Source organism: Myotis myotis, unplaced genomic scaffold, assembly GCF_014108235.1.
Source record: "Myotis myotis isolate mMyoMyo1 unplaced genomic scaffold, mMyoMyo1.p scaffold_m19_p_6, whole genome shotgun sequence".
Classification (NCBI taxonomy): Eukaryota; Metazoa; Chordata; class Mammalia; order Chiroptera; family Vespertilionidae; genus Myotis; species Myotis myotis.
This window is the reverse complement of record NW_023416368.1, coordinates 49,794,419-49,811,803: the sequence shown is the minus strand read 5'-3', so window position 1 is coordinate 49,811,803 and position 17,385 is coordinate 49,794,419. Positions and strand designations below refer to the sequence as shown.

The window sequence follows — 17,385 nt, the reverse complement described above, 5'->3', positions numbered from 1 at the left end:
TGGACTTCCTTGCTTTCTGGCTTCCCGGAGAGCTTAGCCAAAGTGAAGACTGGCAAGAGTCTGACGGGAGGCGGGAGGATAAAGTAGATGTATTTATTTCTCCCAGTTCCCTATTTGGGGAGCTGGCTAGGTCACTGCTCAACTGAAGGCCACAACTCCTGGCCACTAGCTCACGAGAAAATGGCTTATAATGACAGGGTGGCGTGTGTGTGAATCTTTATTCCTCAAAGGGCCAGAAACCAGCCCAGTGGTGCTAGGCTGGTTTGAAGTAGAATCCGTTTTACCAGGCACTGCCAGTGAGTCCCACACAGGAGTAGAGTGATCAGAGTGGAGAACCCAAATAGAAAAACACGTTTAAGGAGACTGGAGAGAGTCTCACCCTTTTGAAGTTCACCTAGTGTTTCCCAGCCTTGGCTGAAGGTCTGAGGAACTCCTACCTTGAACTTGGGAGAGCTCAGCAAATCTCCCTAGGGCTGCTGCTCATCGTAGACATAGCTTTTTCTTTCATAAAAGTTGACTCCCTGCTCCTTTCCTGGGTAGGGGGTACCAACGGATAAAACATAAAGGTAAGGGGATTGAACTAAATCATGTGGGGTTGATCACGTCCCACATGAACATTTAAGCCATTGAAGCCATTTGGACATGTGATGGTTACCATTTAAGGCTAACCAGCTGAAAGTAAAGATACATATTTTCTGTAGGGATTTTTGAAATCTATGTATAAGATTTGAGGAACCATTTGCAGCTGTGTAAACTGAGATCCTATATGGAAACTGTTTAGCCCAGAGTCTGGCACAAAAGTCACTCCTACAGGAAGATAAAGTGAGTTCCTGAGCCCTCACCACGTGTCAGCCCCATAGCTTGTCATTTAACTAACCGCAGCCTTACAACTTTCGGATTCTAAGTGCTGAGCCATACTCGGGAGGCGAAGGGTGCTGAGTTCTCTTAGGGAAGGGAGCTCCCAAGGGGCGGGTGTGCCGGGGTCCCAGGGACACCGTGGGGAGGGTGCGCAGGGGCGCGCGTCCAGGGGCGCAGGCGCTCGCGTGCTTCTTGGTCCTCGGTGGTGTGGGCCCTGCTCCCCGCCGCCACTGCTGCGCTGCCGGCTGCCGGACCCGGACCCCACCAGCTCCATGAGGGTCAAGCAAGTTAACTTGCTGATGGCGCTCATCGTGGTCATGCTCTTCAGCTTCTCCTGTTTCTGTATCTACAGGATGACTCAGACCAGTAAGCGGAGGGTGGCTTCTCCCGCCAACTGTCTCGCTTCGGGGCTCCTGGATTGCTGGGTCAGAGAGAAGGGGGTGGGCTGACATAGGGACCTGGCGGGGTCGCCTGCTCTCCTAATAGGGGCTTCACAGATGTAGCCCCCACGCCCTGGTCCTGCCAGCGGTTGAGCTGTAACGGACACCCAGGTCTATCCGCGTGGCTTTGACCGCCACTTGGCACGCGCGTTAACGCATTGGCCTGCAGGGTCTTGGGTAGGTCCAAGGACCTGATCTGTGTCCAGCCGCACCCCTCACCCCCACCCCATTATTTCCAGAAACGCCAATGCCTGACTCCAAGAACTGTCACACAGCCAGCATCTTTCCTCTTTCGCGTTCAGCATTTTTGAGCCACACTTCAGGGGTCCCTCAGTATATTCTGGGAAGCTGAAAAGGATGCGATGGCGGAGAGAGGCATAACCAACAATTTAGGGTGCTGGTTTGGAATCTGACTAACATGGCTCACACTGCCACTTTGAAACACACCAAGGTTTTAATTTATTGTCTGCGGCGTTCCGAATGTAGCAAATAAAAGTGGAGGTTGCCCAGTTAAATTTGAATTTCAGATAAGCAATGAGTAAGTTGTTAGTGTAAAAATTGCATGGGATACATTGATATTAAAACATTATTTATCTGCAATTCAAATTTAACTTTGGTTTCCTGTATTTTATCTTTCAACTCTAGGCCATAGCATAACATTTTAACATTTATACAGTTAAATTTGGAACTGAAGACGTAGGGATTCTGCAAACATATTTATCCAGCCTTCCAAGACTGTCCTTGGGTTGTTTTAGGTTAAATTTTCATTCTTCTTTTGATACTCATTTATGACTCAGGGTGCACACTAAGTAATCTTGGTAGTAGAGTCAAGGATAAAGTTTGAAAGTGGCTTTAGTCCTCTAATTAATGTTTATGTCCTCTAATTAATGCTAAAACTATGTTTTAGTCTCTTAATTAATACTAAATTTTGTCATGTACCCACAATACCAACATTGCATGCCATTTGTTTCAAAGATTAAAAAATGTATATTAATTTATATGATATATACTACTAATCTTTAATCATTTTATACTCTTTCCTTCTTCATTTTCTACAAAGACCATTACCCAAATGTGTCTTTTATTTATTTTGGAACAATAAACAATGAGCAATTTTATTAACAACAAAAAAAATGTCATTACTCATAATTAGAAAGCAAAATGTAAACCTCTTTTGATAGTAATTTTGGAAGACAATTTAGATTGGCAACCTCATAGGACACTTTAATACAATTAACATTCTTTTAATGAAACTGTAGACTTGTTGAGATACATACAACCATTTTGGTGTGTTTTCTAGTTATGACCAGGAAAAACAAGTTTGGTTCCTCCAAGTGTTTATATTCCCATCCTTCATATGTCCAAGTTCAGAAAATGAGATCTTGAGAATACATTACTCTTTTTTTTTTAAATCCTCACCTGAGGATTTATTTATTAATTTTTAGAGAGAGGAAGGGGGAGAAAGAGAGAGTGAGGTGAGAGAGAGAGAAACATCAATGTGCAAGAGAAACATTGATCAGTTGCCTTCTCCCCATCCAAGTGGGGGACCATATATAATCACCAAGGTATCCGACCTGTGGGAATGTACATTTGTGCCTACAACATACCCTGCAGCAGGACTGGCGAGGAGAGAGCTCCCAGGTGTAGTCAGCAGAGTCCAGGATCCAAGGGCTAGTGGGCTCTTCATTATTCCTTCCTCCCTTGGCCTGTGCACCTCGAGGATAATTCCATTTCGACAATTCCATTATACTTAGTTGTTCAAATATATGCTCCTTTCCCACATCCCTTGCAAGCCGGATTGTTACTTAATTTAGAGCAGGAACCTGACTTTATCCATGTTTGTTTACCTATCACAGCACAGTGAGTGGCACATGATACCACTCAGTGGGAGAAAGAATGAATAGCTCAGCATGCTGCTTCTTTCCGGAGGTATTTAGTGAGTGAAATAAGGTAGAAGAGTTAGGTCATAGCCACCTTGTATAGGACCTTGCATACTAAGGCAAGTTCATCTGGATTTTACTCAGCTAGCATTTAGGGAACCGTTTAAAGTCTTTGAGCAGGGTTTCCAGAAGACTAACTGTGGATTGGAGGTGAGAGACCAGTTAAGAGGCAATTATAATAATAGTGCAGCGAGAGGCACTAAAGACCTGAACTCTATAGTGAAGTCAATGATGAGGAAGATGAAACTATTAAAGGTCTATTAACAGTACTTCTTAAATTTTAACATGAATCTCAGTCTCCTGTGAACCATTAAAATACAGCTTCTGACTCAGGAGGCCCTGGGTGAGGCCTGAGATATGTGTATAACAGGCTCGCAGCTGGTATCATTGATCTGTGCTGTCCGGTCTGGTAGCTCCTCTTCAGGTAGCTACTGGGCACTCAAAGTGTAGTGTGTGCAACTGAGGAACTGCATTCTAATCTAATTTTAAGTTAATCTAAATTTACATTTTAAAATGGAAGCAGTGCAAAATCTTTCTCCATTAAGAATTTTTGTTTTGTTTTGTTTTGGTAGGACTACATTTTAGTATAACTGTTAATTTAGCATCTGAATTAAGATGTACTGTAAGTGTAAAATACACACAGGATTTTCAATACCATTTTTATATATATATCCTTTTTTTAGTACAAAACAAAGAATGTAAACTATTTCATTAATTGCTTTTTATGTTGATTACATATTGAGAAAAGTTTTTAGATATTTAGGACTAAGTTAAATATATTATTGATACTTTCACTGGTCTCTTCTTACCCTTTTTTAAAGGCGGCTAGTGGAAAATCTACACTTACAAAGGAGGCTTGCATTTCATTTCTACTGGCCCCTTGCTGTGAGGAGCGGAGGTCGGTGGTCCTCAGGACCTCACCTGGTTCATGGGTGGGAGTCACATTGGCCCATTGCACATGTGGACTGATGTTTCTTTTCACAGTTTTACCACAATTGACTCAAAACATCAAATTATCGTTTATTTCAAACTTTGCAGGAAAGGTAGTTCTATAACAGTCCATCCTCACAAAGTACCTCAGTAATTATGCAACTAATATAAATAACTTAAATAGAATACTGATGAGCTGAATTACCAGGTAAGAATGAACGAGAAGCAGACCCAAGCCTCGAGACTGTGTCCTTTAACATTTCTGTATGGTTGTTTCTGCAAATACTACTTCCTCTAGAGAAAACGCTTTCTTTTCATGTTTACCCAATTGATCCCTCAGGGACTGACTTACCTTGGCCCAGATATGTTGCATCACCTGTGTTATATCAGCTCCAAACACATGATCCCTTTTGTAAAGAGAATATTACCTGGGAACCCCAGTAACAGGGTTATACTGGTAAAACTACGTCCCTGTTTAAAAAAAGTAACATCCACTGTATAGATTTTCAAGATTTATTGGGGTAGTTGCAATTCTTTTGATGAAGCATGGTTCCGTTTTAGAACCTCTTAAATCAATTTCAGTGCTGGCAAGTCCATTCTTTAGATAATGCTCCCTGCTGGATTTCAAAGACTGAATTCTCTGCCCAAGGCTAAGGCTAGGGTGAGCCAAGGCAGGGATGAAGTAAGACTGGGGCTGTATTCTTTCACTACATTGTCTTGCTCAGTTTTATAAGTGCCTCTCAAGATTTTTTGCTCTCAAATCTATAATACCAGCCTAATCTTTCCCTTGAACTTCAAAATCATACAGCCACATGTTTGCCTTGTATTTGGAAGCCTCATAAGCATCACAGTGGCTTTAATGACATTAAATATTCTTTTTCATAGCTGCATGGTAGTCAATTGATAAAGAAATAAAGAGTAGTCCACCCAAAAATGATTATTAGACATTTGTCAAAGCACTTTTTAAAATGTGCTTTGCCATGTGGTTTGCATGCATTATTGAATTGCATCTTCACAACAACTCTGAGGCAGGGATTCTTATATATCCATTTACACGTGAAGAACAGGCTAGCAAAAATTAAACAGCTTGCTCAAGCCGCACAAATATTAAGTAGCAAAACAGAGATTTCATCATATGTGATTTAAGAGCCATCAGACTATTAAAAAGATATTCTGTAATTTATTTAGCGTATTTCCATTGTTAGGTACTTAGGTTGTTTCTGATTTTCTTACAATGATAAGTAATGCTGCCCATGTTGAACATCCTTAGAGCCAAATCTGCACACATTCCTGGTCATTTTCTTTAGATAAATTCATAGAAGTGAATTTTCTGCCTCAATTTGTTTTTTCCTCTAATTACAAATCTGATACATGCACCTTCCAGATAGTACTGTGTTTAACATTTCATTCTTTTTTTTCAGTCTTTTATGTACATATATATACCATATGTATATAGCACTATATATACACTTATACAAACACTTAATGCTAGATATACAGTTTAGCTATAGAGAAGCATAAATTTTACATTTTTGTTATATATTATGAAAATTGTATGATACCATTGGTACATATATAAACATATACATATGTGTTTTCTTTGCAGGTAATCAATTAATTAATTGTAGAAACCATATTTTGGAGTTTAAGGAAAATTTTCTACATTTAAAAAACAAAACTGAAAGAAATCGCCGAGAGCTGATGGAAGCCTTGAGTAAAATGAAGTATGACAATAGACAGCGTGCAGATGTACCCGTAAAGTTGGGTTTGTGTTACTTTTGTTTTTGTGCATGGTGGTTTGTTTGTTTTATTTTTTCATGTTTTGTACATTTTATGCTTCCTGATTTTAGGACATTTCTCCCCAATAAATGGAATTAAATCAGTTCTTGCTCTTTTTTAAAAAAATATATTTTATTGATTTTTTACAGAGAAGAAGGGAGAGGGATAGAGAGTTAGAAACAACAATGAGAGAGATCGATCAGCTGCCTCCTGCATGCCCGCCAGTGGAGATGTGCCTGCAACCAAGGTACATGCCCTTGACCGGAATCAAATCCGGGACCCTTGAGTCCGCAGGCCGATGCTCTATCCACTGAGCCAAACCGGTTTGGCAGTTCTTGCTCTTTTATTGTCAGACATGGGAAAATCAGGTAAGAGACATCACTGCCTCTCACCTCTATCTGGAAGGGGGTCTTTCTGAGTTTTCGATCTCTGTGAATGTACCATGATGCACCCAGTAGACGCAGCCAGAAATCTGAGCATCATCTCTGACTTCTGCCTCTCCCTCCTGCAAACTTACTTCCATGTCAGTCAGTGAGCAACCCCATTGATTCATAATCCCACATACCTCACAAATCTGTCCGTATTTTTCCATCACCGTCTCTACGATCCTAGTCAGGCCACCTTTGTGCTTCATCTAAATGTCTGCTAACATACTCCTATTTTTCCTGTCTCTGTAGTCTTGTCCCCACCTACCTATCCTCACTGCAGCCAACGTGAAGACTGCACTGTCTTGTATATCAACCTTCAGTGGTTCCCCTTTTCTTCAGGATATAAAGTCCTGCCACATGCCTCCCCCTGTGTAGTCAAGTACTCCCCTCTCCCCTCACCCCGCCCCACTCTTAATGCCTGGAAACCACTGCTCAGTTTTCTGTTCCTGTATTTTTCCATTTTCCCCGAATGCCATGCAGATGGAATCACACAGGTAACCCTTTGAGACTGGTTTCTTTCACTGAGTGTAGATTCATCCAAATGTCATGTGACCATTTGTTTGCTGCTTTGTTATTGCTGAGTAGCATTCCATTGTATGGATGCACAATGGATAGTTTGTTTCACCAGCTGAGGGGCGTTTGGGTTGGTTTCAGGTTTTGGGTGATTACAGATGCCTATTGCTATAAGCACTCATGGACAGGTGTTTTGTTTGAATTTTCATTTCTTTAGGATAAATATCTAGAATTTGTGGGCATATGGTAAGTATACGAGTAACTTTGTAAGAAACTGCCAAACTGTTTTCCATTCAGCATTCCCTGCAGCAATTGTATGAGGGTTCCAGTTCCTCCCATTTTTTATGGCCATTCTAATGTTGTGGCATTTCATAGTTTTAAGTTGCATTTCTGTCTAGTGTGATGTTGAACATTTTTATGTGCTTATTTTCCTTCCGTCTTCTTTGTAATATGTCTGATCAAATCTTTTGCACATTAAAAAAATTGGGTGGTTTGTTTTCTTGTTGAGTTTTGAGAGTTTTTTAAAAAAATATATTTTTATTGATTTTATAGAGGAAGGAAGAGGGAGAGAGAGATAGAAATATCAATGATGAGAGAGAATCATTGATTGGCTGACTCCTGCACGCCCCCAACTGGGGATCGAGCCTGCAACTTGGGCATGTGCCTTGACCGGAATCAAACCTGGGACCTTTCAGTCTGTAGTCCAATGCTCTATCCACTGAGCCAAACCAGCTAGGGCTGAGAGGTTTTTAAAAAATATATTTTATTGATTTTTTTACAGAGAGGAAGGGAGAGGGATAGAGAGTCAGAAACATTGATGAGAGAGAAACATCGATGAGCTGCCTCATGCACACTCCCCACTGGGGACATCCCTGCAACCAAGGTATATGCCCTTGACTGGAATCAAACCTGGGACCCTTTCAGTCTACAGGCTGACGCTCTATCCACCGAGCCAAACCGGTTAGGCGAGAGGTTTTTTTTAATGTATCCTGGATACATATCAAATGAATATGTGATTTAGAAATATTTTCTCCCAGTCTGTGGCTTGTCTTTTCATTCTCCTAATGTGTCATTCAGAAAGCAACCATTTTCAATTTAGATGAAATCCAATTTGTCAATTTTTTTATATATTATGCATTTGATGTATCTAAGAACTCTTTAAGAGTCATGGGGATTTTCTTTTATGTTTTTTATTTTATTTTATAGTTTCAGATTTTACATTTTAGGTCTATAAAACCTTAGAGTTTATTTTTATAAGTGGTGTGAAGAATAGGTTAAGGTTCAGTCTTTTTTCTGTGGATGTCCAAGTGTCCTGGCACCATTTGTCAAAAAGGTGCCCATTCTGCATTGAATTGCCTTCATATCTTTAAAAAAGTCAATCTACCATATTTGTGTGGGTCTCTTTCTGGATTCTCTGTTATGTTCCATTGCTATATATATCTATTTTTTTCTGCAATATCACACTGCCTTGATTAACATATAGATTATGAATTAAAATTAGGTAGTGTGAGCCCTCCAGCTTTGTTCTTCTTTTTCAGAATTGTAGAGGCAAATTCAAATGAACGGTGTGAATGGAGTCATTAAATATTGAGGGGGCTATAAAATAAAATTATAAGGATACAAACTTTAATGATGCAATATTAGTCAAAGTAGCAAAACATATGATATGTGCTTTGGAAATAGTTTCAGTTGTACTTCTTTATAGTATGTTTCAGTTATACTTCCTTCTTTGAAACTGACAGTTCTATGAGCTTGTGGTCGTTGTAGCTCATAGTGATAGATTTAACTTAAATACAGGAAGCCCTCACTTAACATCATCTATAGGTTCTGCAACTGTAAGGTAAATGATATCTAAGGAAACCATGAACTCAGAAGCCCTATTTTTCCCTCTTTCAGGTAAGAAGGAAGTGACTACATTGGATAAGAATGAAACAGTGTCTAACACATTTGAAGTCTTAAAGTTCTTTCTCCCTCATCTGAGGAAAGTAGGCAGAGTTTATCCTGATGTAATCATCAGCAAAAAGAAAGAAGGCGGTAAGAAAATTAGAACAGGAAAATCAAATACAGATATTCTGATCTTTGTGTACATGCCTTTAAGTTTTAAAATGTAATCCATTAAAATGATGCTCAATTTGATACTTAGATCACCAGCCTATCTGGCATTAATTTGAATAACCAGAAATCAGTATATCGTCTGGCAGAAAAAAATAGGTTAATAAGTATTTGGAGACTTGAATTTAAATTCAGCTTTGATACAGATGCTTTGAATATAACTCAAGTAAGATGTTAAGTATCTGCTCAGTACTTGGTAACTCTTTTTCTTCCTTGTTTTTGATAAATCTATTTTCATCTGATTATCTCCACATTCTCCATCTTTATGGGGACCGAGGTCTGAAAGGCTTTATAGCAGTGACCTGTGAGCTAAACCTTGAAGATTGAGTTCAAGCTCACCAGATACAGAAGAGGAGAAAAGGGACGTTAGACCAACCCTCAGAAACTTGCCTTTCTCACAAACCTCATTCATTCCAATGAGTGTGTCCCTCTGTGCCAGGGGTCAGCAAACCACAGCCCCCAGGCTGACCCTGCCTATTTTAAGAATGGTTTTGCTGGACCATAGGCATGTTCATTGCTTACATGCTGTCTGCTGCTTTGAGCATAGAATCTTGGTATCTATTTAGGATGGCATGGGTGTGTTCTGACAGTGCTTCGGCCATTATTGGACAATAAAAGTCACTTAGAGACATGGATTTATCCCGTCAAGTCACTTGGAAATTACTTCATGCACTGTTTTCAAAGATGACATTATTTCATAGTATTTTTCCTATTTGGAGTTCTAATGTCTCCTTAGGAAGAAGAGTAGAGAACCAGCCAATGCCTTTCGTACCCAGTTAGATGACACTATAATAAATGGAGAGTGAATAGTTTTCTTTTCCACTATACTGAAATTGTCTTGTCGTCTATTTAATGCATTTCCTAACCATCCACTACAAATTGGAATTTCCTTAACACATTAAGCGCCCAGTCAGTCACCCGTGACTGACACTATACTTTCCATTCAGAAGACAAAACAGGCTGGGCGCTTAACATGTTAAGCAGAAAATGAAATCCTATATAATAAAAGCCTAATATGCTAAGTGTCCAGTCATCCAGTTGTCTGTTCAACCAAAGTGTAATATGCTAATGATATGCTAAGGCCACTCAACTGCTCGCTATGACATGCACTGACCACCAGGGGGCAGACGCTCCGACCAGTAGGTTAGCTTGCTGCTGGGGTCCAGCCAATTGGGACTGAGCGAGATGGGCCATACATGCCCTGAGCCCTCCCGCGGCCCCTCCCCGGCTGGCTAACCTCCTGCGTCCCTCCCGGGCTCTGATCATGCACCGGTAGGGTCCCTTGGCCTGGCCTGCACCCCCTCACAATCCGGGACCCTTGTGGGGGATGTCAGAGAGCCGGTTTCAGCCTGATCCCACAGGCCAGGTCGAGGGACCTCACTGGTGCACGAATTTGTGCACCAGGCCTCTAGTATAATATAAAAACTAACAGCTTTTGGTTGGGATTACTTCTGTAATACAATTTCAAGCACTATTTTTATGACCACACAATTAACCCAAATGTACAAGTAAGCATAGATATTAATGCTAAATTATATTTTTCTCTGTGGTTTGAAATGGTGATGCCATCCTTGGGTGTCTGCAGTGTCTTTTGCACTGGGCATTTCCACTGTTAAGAGACGAAATTATAGTTACCTGAAGCAAACGCTGACCTCGCTTGTTTCCAGGATGACGCTTTCGGAGGAGAAGGACTCGGTAGTGATCGTCTCTATTGCAGATGTACGTATGAAGGCCAACCAGCTCTCCTTGCCCCCAGCCCACAGTCTCCATGCTAATCACTGTATCATTTCAAAATATCCCCTCAAATTTCAAAAAGCAATTCACAGATGCCTTTTTTAGGTAGCAGACAATGTATTTGATACTTTTTTTGACATTACCAAGAAAGAAATATGTCAATCTAAAAAGTTTATTTAAATATCACATTTCCATGTGGAGAAATAAGATTATATTATTAAATATGTAACTAGGCCTGGCCGGCTTGGCTCAGTGCTTGAGCATCAACCTATGAACCAGGAGGTCATGGTTTGATTCCCAGTCAGGGCACATGCCTAGGATGTGGGCTCGATACCCAGTGTGGGGTGTGCAGGAGATAGCCAATCAATGATTCTCTCTGTTGATGTTTCATCTCTCTTTCCCTCCCCCCTCTCCCTTCCTCTCTGAAATCAATAAAAATACTAAAAAAATGTAACTAGGGGCCTTACATACTATATGGTACAGAATTGTATTTACAAACAGAACATTAAAAGTGATGCTATAGTAATAAAACCTGCCCAGTAAGAGGTTGGTATAGGAATCAAGAGATAATTTATGTTAAATAATAACTACGACTAATTGGGGGACTCCTTCCTATATCTGAAGGATTGTAGACAATTTTTATATACATTATTTATAACCTGCTTTACATCTCTGTAAAGGAGGTAGTACTATCCTGATTGTACAGAGTTTATGAAAGTAATTTGCCTAATTATTTTTTTTAATTAAATCTTTATTGTTCAGATTATTACATTTGTTCCTCTTTTCCCCCCCCCATAACTCCCCTCCTCCCAGTTCCCGCCCCACCCTCCGCCCTCACTCCCCACCCACTGTCCTCATCCATAGGTGCACGATTTTTGTCCAGTCTCTTCCCGCATCTCCCACATCCCTTTCCCCACCAAGAATAGTCAGTCCATTCCCTTTCTATGTCCCTGATTCTACTATAATCACCAGTTCATTCTGTTCATCAGATTATTTATTCACTTGATTCTTAGATTCACTTGTTGATAGATGCATATTTGTTGTTCATAATTTGTATCTTTACCTTTTTCTTCCTCTTCCTCTTCTTAAAGGATACCTTTCAGCATTTCATGTAATCCTGGTTTGGTGGTGATGAACTCCTTTAGCTTTTCCTTATCTGTGAAGCTCTTTATCTGACCTTCAATTCTGAATGATAGCTTTGCTGGATAAAGTAATCTTGGTTGTAGGTTCTTGGTATTCATCACTTTGAATATTTCTTGCCACTCCCTTCTGGCCTGCAAAGTTTCTGTTGAGAAATCAGCTGACAGTCGTATGGGTATTCCCTTGTAGGTAACTGAGTTTCTTTCTCTTGCTGTTTTTAAGATTCTCTCTTTGTCTTTTGCTCTTGGCATTTTAATGATGATGTGTCTTGGTGTGGTCCTCTTTGGATTCCTTTTGTTTGGGGTTCTCCGCGCTTCTTGGACCTGTAAGTCCATTTCTTTCACCAGGTGGGGGAAGTTTTCTGTCATTATTTCTTCAAATAGGTTTTCAATATCTTGCTCTCTCTCATCTTCTGGCACGCCTATAATTCGGATGTTGGTACGCTTGAAGCTGTCCCAGAGGCTCCTTACACTATCCTCGCATTTTTGGATTCTTTTTTCATTTTGCTTTTCCGGTTGGGTGTTTTTTGCTTCCTCGCATTTCAAATCATTGACTTGATTCTTGCGCTCCTCTGGTCTGCTGTCGGGAGTCTGTATAATATTCGTTATTTCAGTCCGTGTATGCTTAATTTCTAGTTGGTTCCCCATCATAACATCGAGGGTCTCATTAGTTTTCTTGTAGATCTCATTAAGTTTATCGGCGGCTTCTAAACAGTTCTTGAGAGACCTTAAAAGTGTGGTTCTGAACTCTATATCTTCCATTGACAATTTTGTCCTGTTTCTTTGTCTCCCCATTTTGTTATGCTTCCTTGGTGCACCCCCTAGTGGTCTTTGTGCGCAGTCTTGTAGTTAAGCCTTGATTGTAGCTAATACCAGGGAGGGTTTGACCTCCAGGCCAAGTGGCTGTGGGAATCAGCTGTGTCTGCAGTGAGAGAACTTCTGTCCTCTAGGGAGGTGCTAATCTAGCCTTTGCCTGAGGCTATCCGGCAAATGCCTCTGTGCAGGGCTTGGGCGGGGCGGGTCGCACAGGATCAACAGGGTGGGCCGGAGAGAGCAGTTATGGCGGCTCTCAGTCCTGTCCCCCGGGGCTCTGCCTCTCTGAGTCCCAGTACCCGCTGCAAAGCTCGGAGAGAAAGCTGCACTCGCTCTGACCGAAGCCAGACAGTCCCGCTTCTCCCGTTTGAGTCTGGGTCCCTAAAGACTCGCCCGTATCTGGAGTTCAGAGTCTGCGACTCCCTCCCGATTGAAAACACCAACCGCGCCCTCCGCCGCCAGCCCGCTCTGCGCACTCCGCACCTCAGAATTTGACTTCAGCACTGCGCCTCCTCTGAGTGTCCGTATGCGTTTCTCTTTCCTCCTAGTTGTAGGACTTCCACTCAGCCAGCGTTCCTGTGGTTCTGGGTGATGTCTGTTCCGTCTTTTAGTTTCACTTTTGAAGGAGTTGTTCAAGGCAGCAAACTCCAGCGTTAACCTATGCCGCCATCTTGGTTCTCCAGTAATTTGCCTAATTATTAATAGAGCAGATTCATCTCTCTAATGGCCCCAAAGTTTTCTATCTTGTAGTGCTATATAAGTACTATATAAATGTTAACACGATAAGGCCTTTGGGAGGGGAATTTGGCAACATGTATCAGATTTAAAATGTGTATATTCTTTGTCTCAGAAATCTCAATTCTGGGAAGTTATCCTAAGGAGATAACGAGGCAAGAATTTCAAAATGATAAAATATGACACACACAGTACTGTAGTTGAGAACACAGACTCTCGATCTAGATTGCCAGCTTCAAATGCCAGCTTCTCCACTTCCTGGCTGGTGAACTTGAACTAGTTACTTCTCTGTGCTTCATTTTTCTTATCTGTAAAATAGTGATGATAATATTACCTTAGTCACACATAATTGTTTTGGCAATTAAATTAGCTAAAATATTTAAAGTATTTCAAGTGCTGTGTGGCATTTGTAGTAAGTGTTCAGTAAGTAATTATTTCAAGGATTATTAGTGCAAAAACACCAAAATATTGAAAACAATCAAAATGTCAATAAGCAACTGATTGAATATTCATGTCTGCACTGCAGTGATCTGTAACCATTGAAAGAATGAATATCATATTCACTGACATAAAAACCATGTCTAAATCATATTGTTGAGTAAAAACAGTTGTAAAGCATCCTGTTTAACATACCATCTGTGCAAACTGTGACAGAAAGAAGGAAGATAATACAGATTGATGAAATGTATAAAGAAAAAAAGAATGAGCAAATCTTAGAATGATATAAATAATGGTTTACATTTAAAAATTAGTAGTGGTATTCAAAAACTATATATAAATATCAGTTTATATTTACATATAAGTATAAAATATAATAATGGTTATCTCTGGATGTTGGGAGTTGTTGTCCTTTATACTTTTCTCTATTATTTGCATTTTCTATAATAAATGTGTCTTTGAAGGCAGAAAAACTCTAAACAAAACAAGCAACAAAAAAACTATTGGGAAAATATAAATAAAATATTAAATAATCTTTCTCTCCAAATTTAATTTAATATTGGAAGCATATACTTAATCTCTGAAGTGTTTTGTCACTTTTTTTGTGTTACATATTACAAGCTTTGTTCATTTGCTGCTGACACAATGTATATCTGCCTAAAATATATTGACCAATAAAATATAGGGGACAAATTTTAAAATAGAATATATAATGCTTAAAAAGTACAACTTCAGCACTACGTTTAAAGTAGAATATGTTTCAGTGGGTAACAATAACTAGAGATTCAATTTATGGCTGTCTTAAGAAGCTTAAGTACTATAATAGAGTTATTTGCATCATGACATATATTTTTAACAAACAACGTAACTATATACATTCAGAATTGCCTTTTAGAGAATTCAGATTTGACAATAGAATGGTCATTATTCAAAATATTTTCAGAATTTTATATTAGGAATGCTTGTAGGCCCTGTGGCTACATCTTGTAAATGCCATTGGTTATGTAAAAAAAAAAAAAAAAAATCATCTGAGGGAATAAACCACCAAAAGCTATTTACAAATGAGTCTGTCATCTAATCTAAGCACAATACTCAATAAAGAATAGGTACACAAAGTTTGTCAATGGAAGAAAATTTGAGAGTTAAGCTGAATAATACTGTCTGGAAAAAAGGGAAATAATTTCAAAGTAAGCTTACTGTCATATAATACTCATGAAATGAAGATATCTTCAAAAAAGAGCAATTCTTTGAAATAAGCCATCTGACATTTAGGGCAAAACTGTCTTAGATGCATAGCTTTTGTATGCCACAAATTTTTAAGTGTAAATAACATGTAGTGATATTTCATATTGTGACAAAAGGAGAATGACATATTTTCATATTCAAGTCAGATATTTTAGTCATATGGATATTTTAAATTCTTTTATAGAAAGTGAAAACACTAGAGATGATTAGGAAATAATGACATTCCACACATAAACTAGGTTTACATGTAGCAAACGTGTTAATAGAAGTATGGGGCATGCTTAGTTTCATTAAAATATTTTTCTCATTTTTAGAGTAATGAAGAGTATTCAAAATCTGTTGTTGACATGATTACAAAAAAGTAAGTACTGTTGGATAAATTTTTAACTGGCTGTTCTTTCATTTTTCTATCCTGTTTTTTCTGTCCAATCATTTTATTAGTGATCATATTCATTTTAATATGTATCTGTGTCCTATATTTCTATCTCAGGTGTGATGAAGTATAGGTTATCAATTTCCACAATTGTGTAGGTTATCTACCTATTAAATTCCATGTTTTTCATGTTATTATTATAATAATATCTATCCTCCATGAAACCTATTGTCTCTGTGAGAAGCCTACTGGCTTAATTTTAAAACATTCCTGTGTTTTTTTACTGTATGAAGCTACTTTCACCGCTCCTGCTTACAGTCTCCTGCTGTATGCAGCCCAGGAGATGAAAACACTGATGAACGAATATGAAACTACCAAGCAAGATGTGGTAGAATGGAACCAGCCTTCCAAATCTCTATGTTCCCGTGGGCGATAAAACTGGCAAAAACCAAATCACATGAGGCTACTGTTATTGCGGTGGTTGGGGAGGGCAATATGCAAACATGTAGAGTAGAGAGTATTTTATGTTGCCCGAAAATATCAAGAACCACTTTCTTGAGAAGGTAACAACTGAGCTAAGTCTAAGGGTGTAGTAGATATTCTTCAGGCAGACAAAGGGAGGAAGGGAATGCCTGGCAAATAGAATTGCCTGGGCGGCAGAAAGGCCCAAAAGGGAGCATGTAGATTTTTGGAAATATAAATACATCCTGGAACGTGCATTTTGTGTATTTTAATTTTTTGGTGTCTCTCTCTCTAATTTATAAAAGAAATACTTTGGTTAAAGAGTATTAGCTTTATGATATTGATATGTATCAACCTGTGAAATCATTCAAATAAAAATATTATGTGGCCACGTATAAGGAAATTCCTTGTAAGTATTTGTTATTTTGATATATCAAATATTCAATTACAAACCTCCATTTACTTCTATTGATAGATTCAAAAGGCAAGTGAAGTCTGGATCCTTAGAGGTCATTTCAATACCTGCCTTTTTTTATCCAGACACGTTACATGCCATGCAATCAGCTGAGGACTCCCAAAAACTAGAGAGGTATGAAATTTAGAAAATTGTAGCCTTAAAAAACTAACTTCATTTGATGAAATGTTGGAATCAGCATCTAATAGAACCTATTTCAAACACAGCCAGCTCCTATTGACTTGCAAGAGCTATGTGGTTCACTTCCCAACTCTGTATTCAGTGACATCAGTTGGTAACATGAAATCAGGAGCATTTACACCACAGAAATGGGCAAAAGCTACAAATCAGGGCTGACCCTCTGTCCCACACAGAGAGACAGTTGTTAAACACCACCAGCACACCACTGATACTCTATATTCAGTAATTAGCAAAAGCATAATGAAGGGGAAAAAGGCTTAGGGTTATATATCATTACACCTGGATTCTAGATCATCCTAGGCTGGTAATTTTCTTAGCTTCCTCAACTTTCTAGTGTGTATAATAAAATCTGCATTACCTGTTCAGAATGATCATTGTAATTTATGATAGGATTTATGCAAGAATTTTGAAAAATTATATATATATATATATATATGAAGGTATATTATTGTTTGGTTGTAAATGTGGTAGCTATTACAAGAAATATAATAATTTGGTTCCTCAAAACTTAGTAGAGCAAAAGACATGTCAGAATTCAGAAAGAGGTCTTATCCCAATAAACTCATTAGCTCTGCTTTGTTTTAAAATAATAAATGGCATGTCAAAATCTAGAAATATTTTAAGGGTTTTTGTTTTGCTTTTTTCTAATTTTATTTTATTTTTCAATTCTTTATTGTTTAAAGTATTACATATGTCTCCTTTTCCCCCCATTGACCTCTCCCGGGTCGTTCTTACTCCCCCAGCACATGCCCTCATCCCCCTACTGTCTGTGTCCATGGGGTATGCTTATA

At 39.0% G+C, this 17,385-nt stretch overlaps 1 protein-coding gene across 1 annotated transcript in view; it reads left to right on the top strand.

Annotated features, from left to right (window-relative positions):
* Positions 1–1,130: 1,130 nt before the first annotated feature.
* Positions 1,131–17,385, top strand: part of MGAT4D (MGAT4 family member D) — a 29,559-nt gene continuing 13,304 nt past the window's right edge. Inside the window, exons 1-6 of the mRNA XM_036311870.1 lie at positions 1,131–1,224; positions 5,775–5,933; positions 8,785–8,922; positions 10,586–10,719; positions 15,419–15,465; positions 16,415–16,528. Of these exons, the coding sequence (XP_036167763.1) occupies positions 1,131–1,224; positions 5,775–5,933; positions 8,785–8,922; positions 10,586–10,719; positions 15,419–15,465; positions 16,415–16,528 (686 nt within the window). The remainder of the gene's footprint in view (positions 1,225–5,774; positions 5,934–8,784; positions 8,923–10,585; positions 10,720–15,418; positions 15,466–16,414; positions 16,529–17,385) is intronic.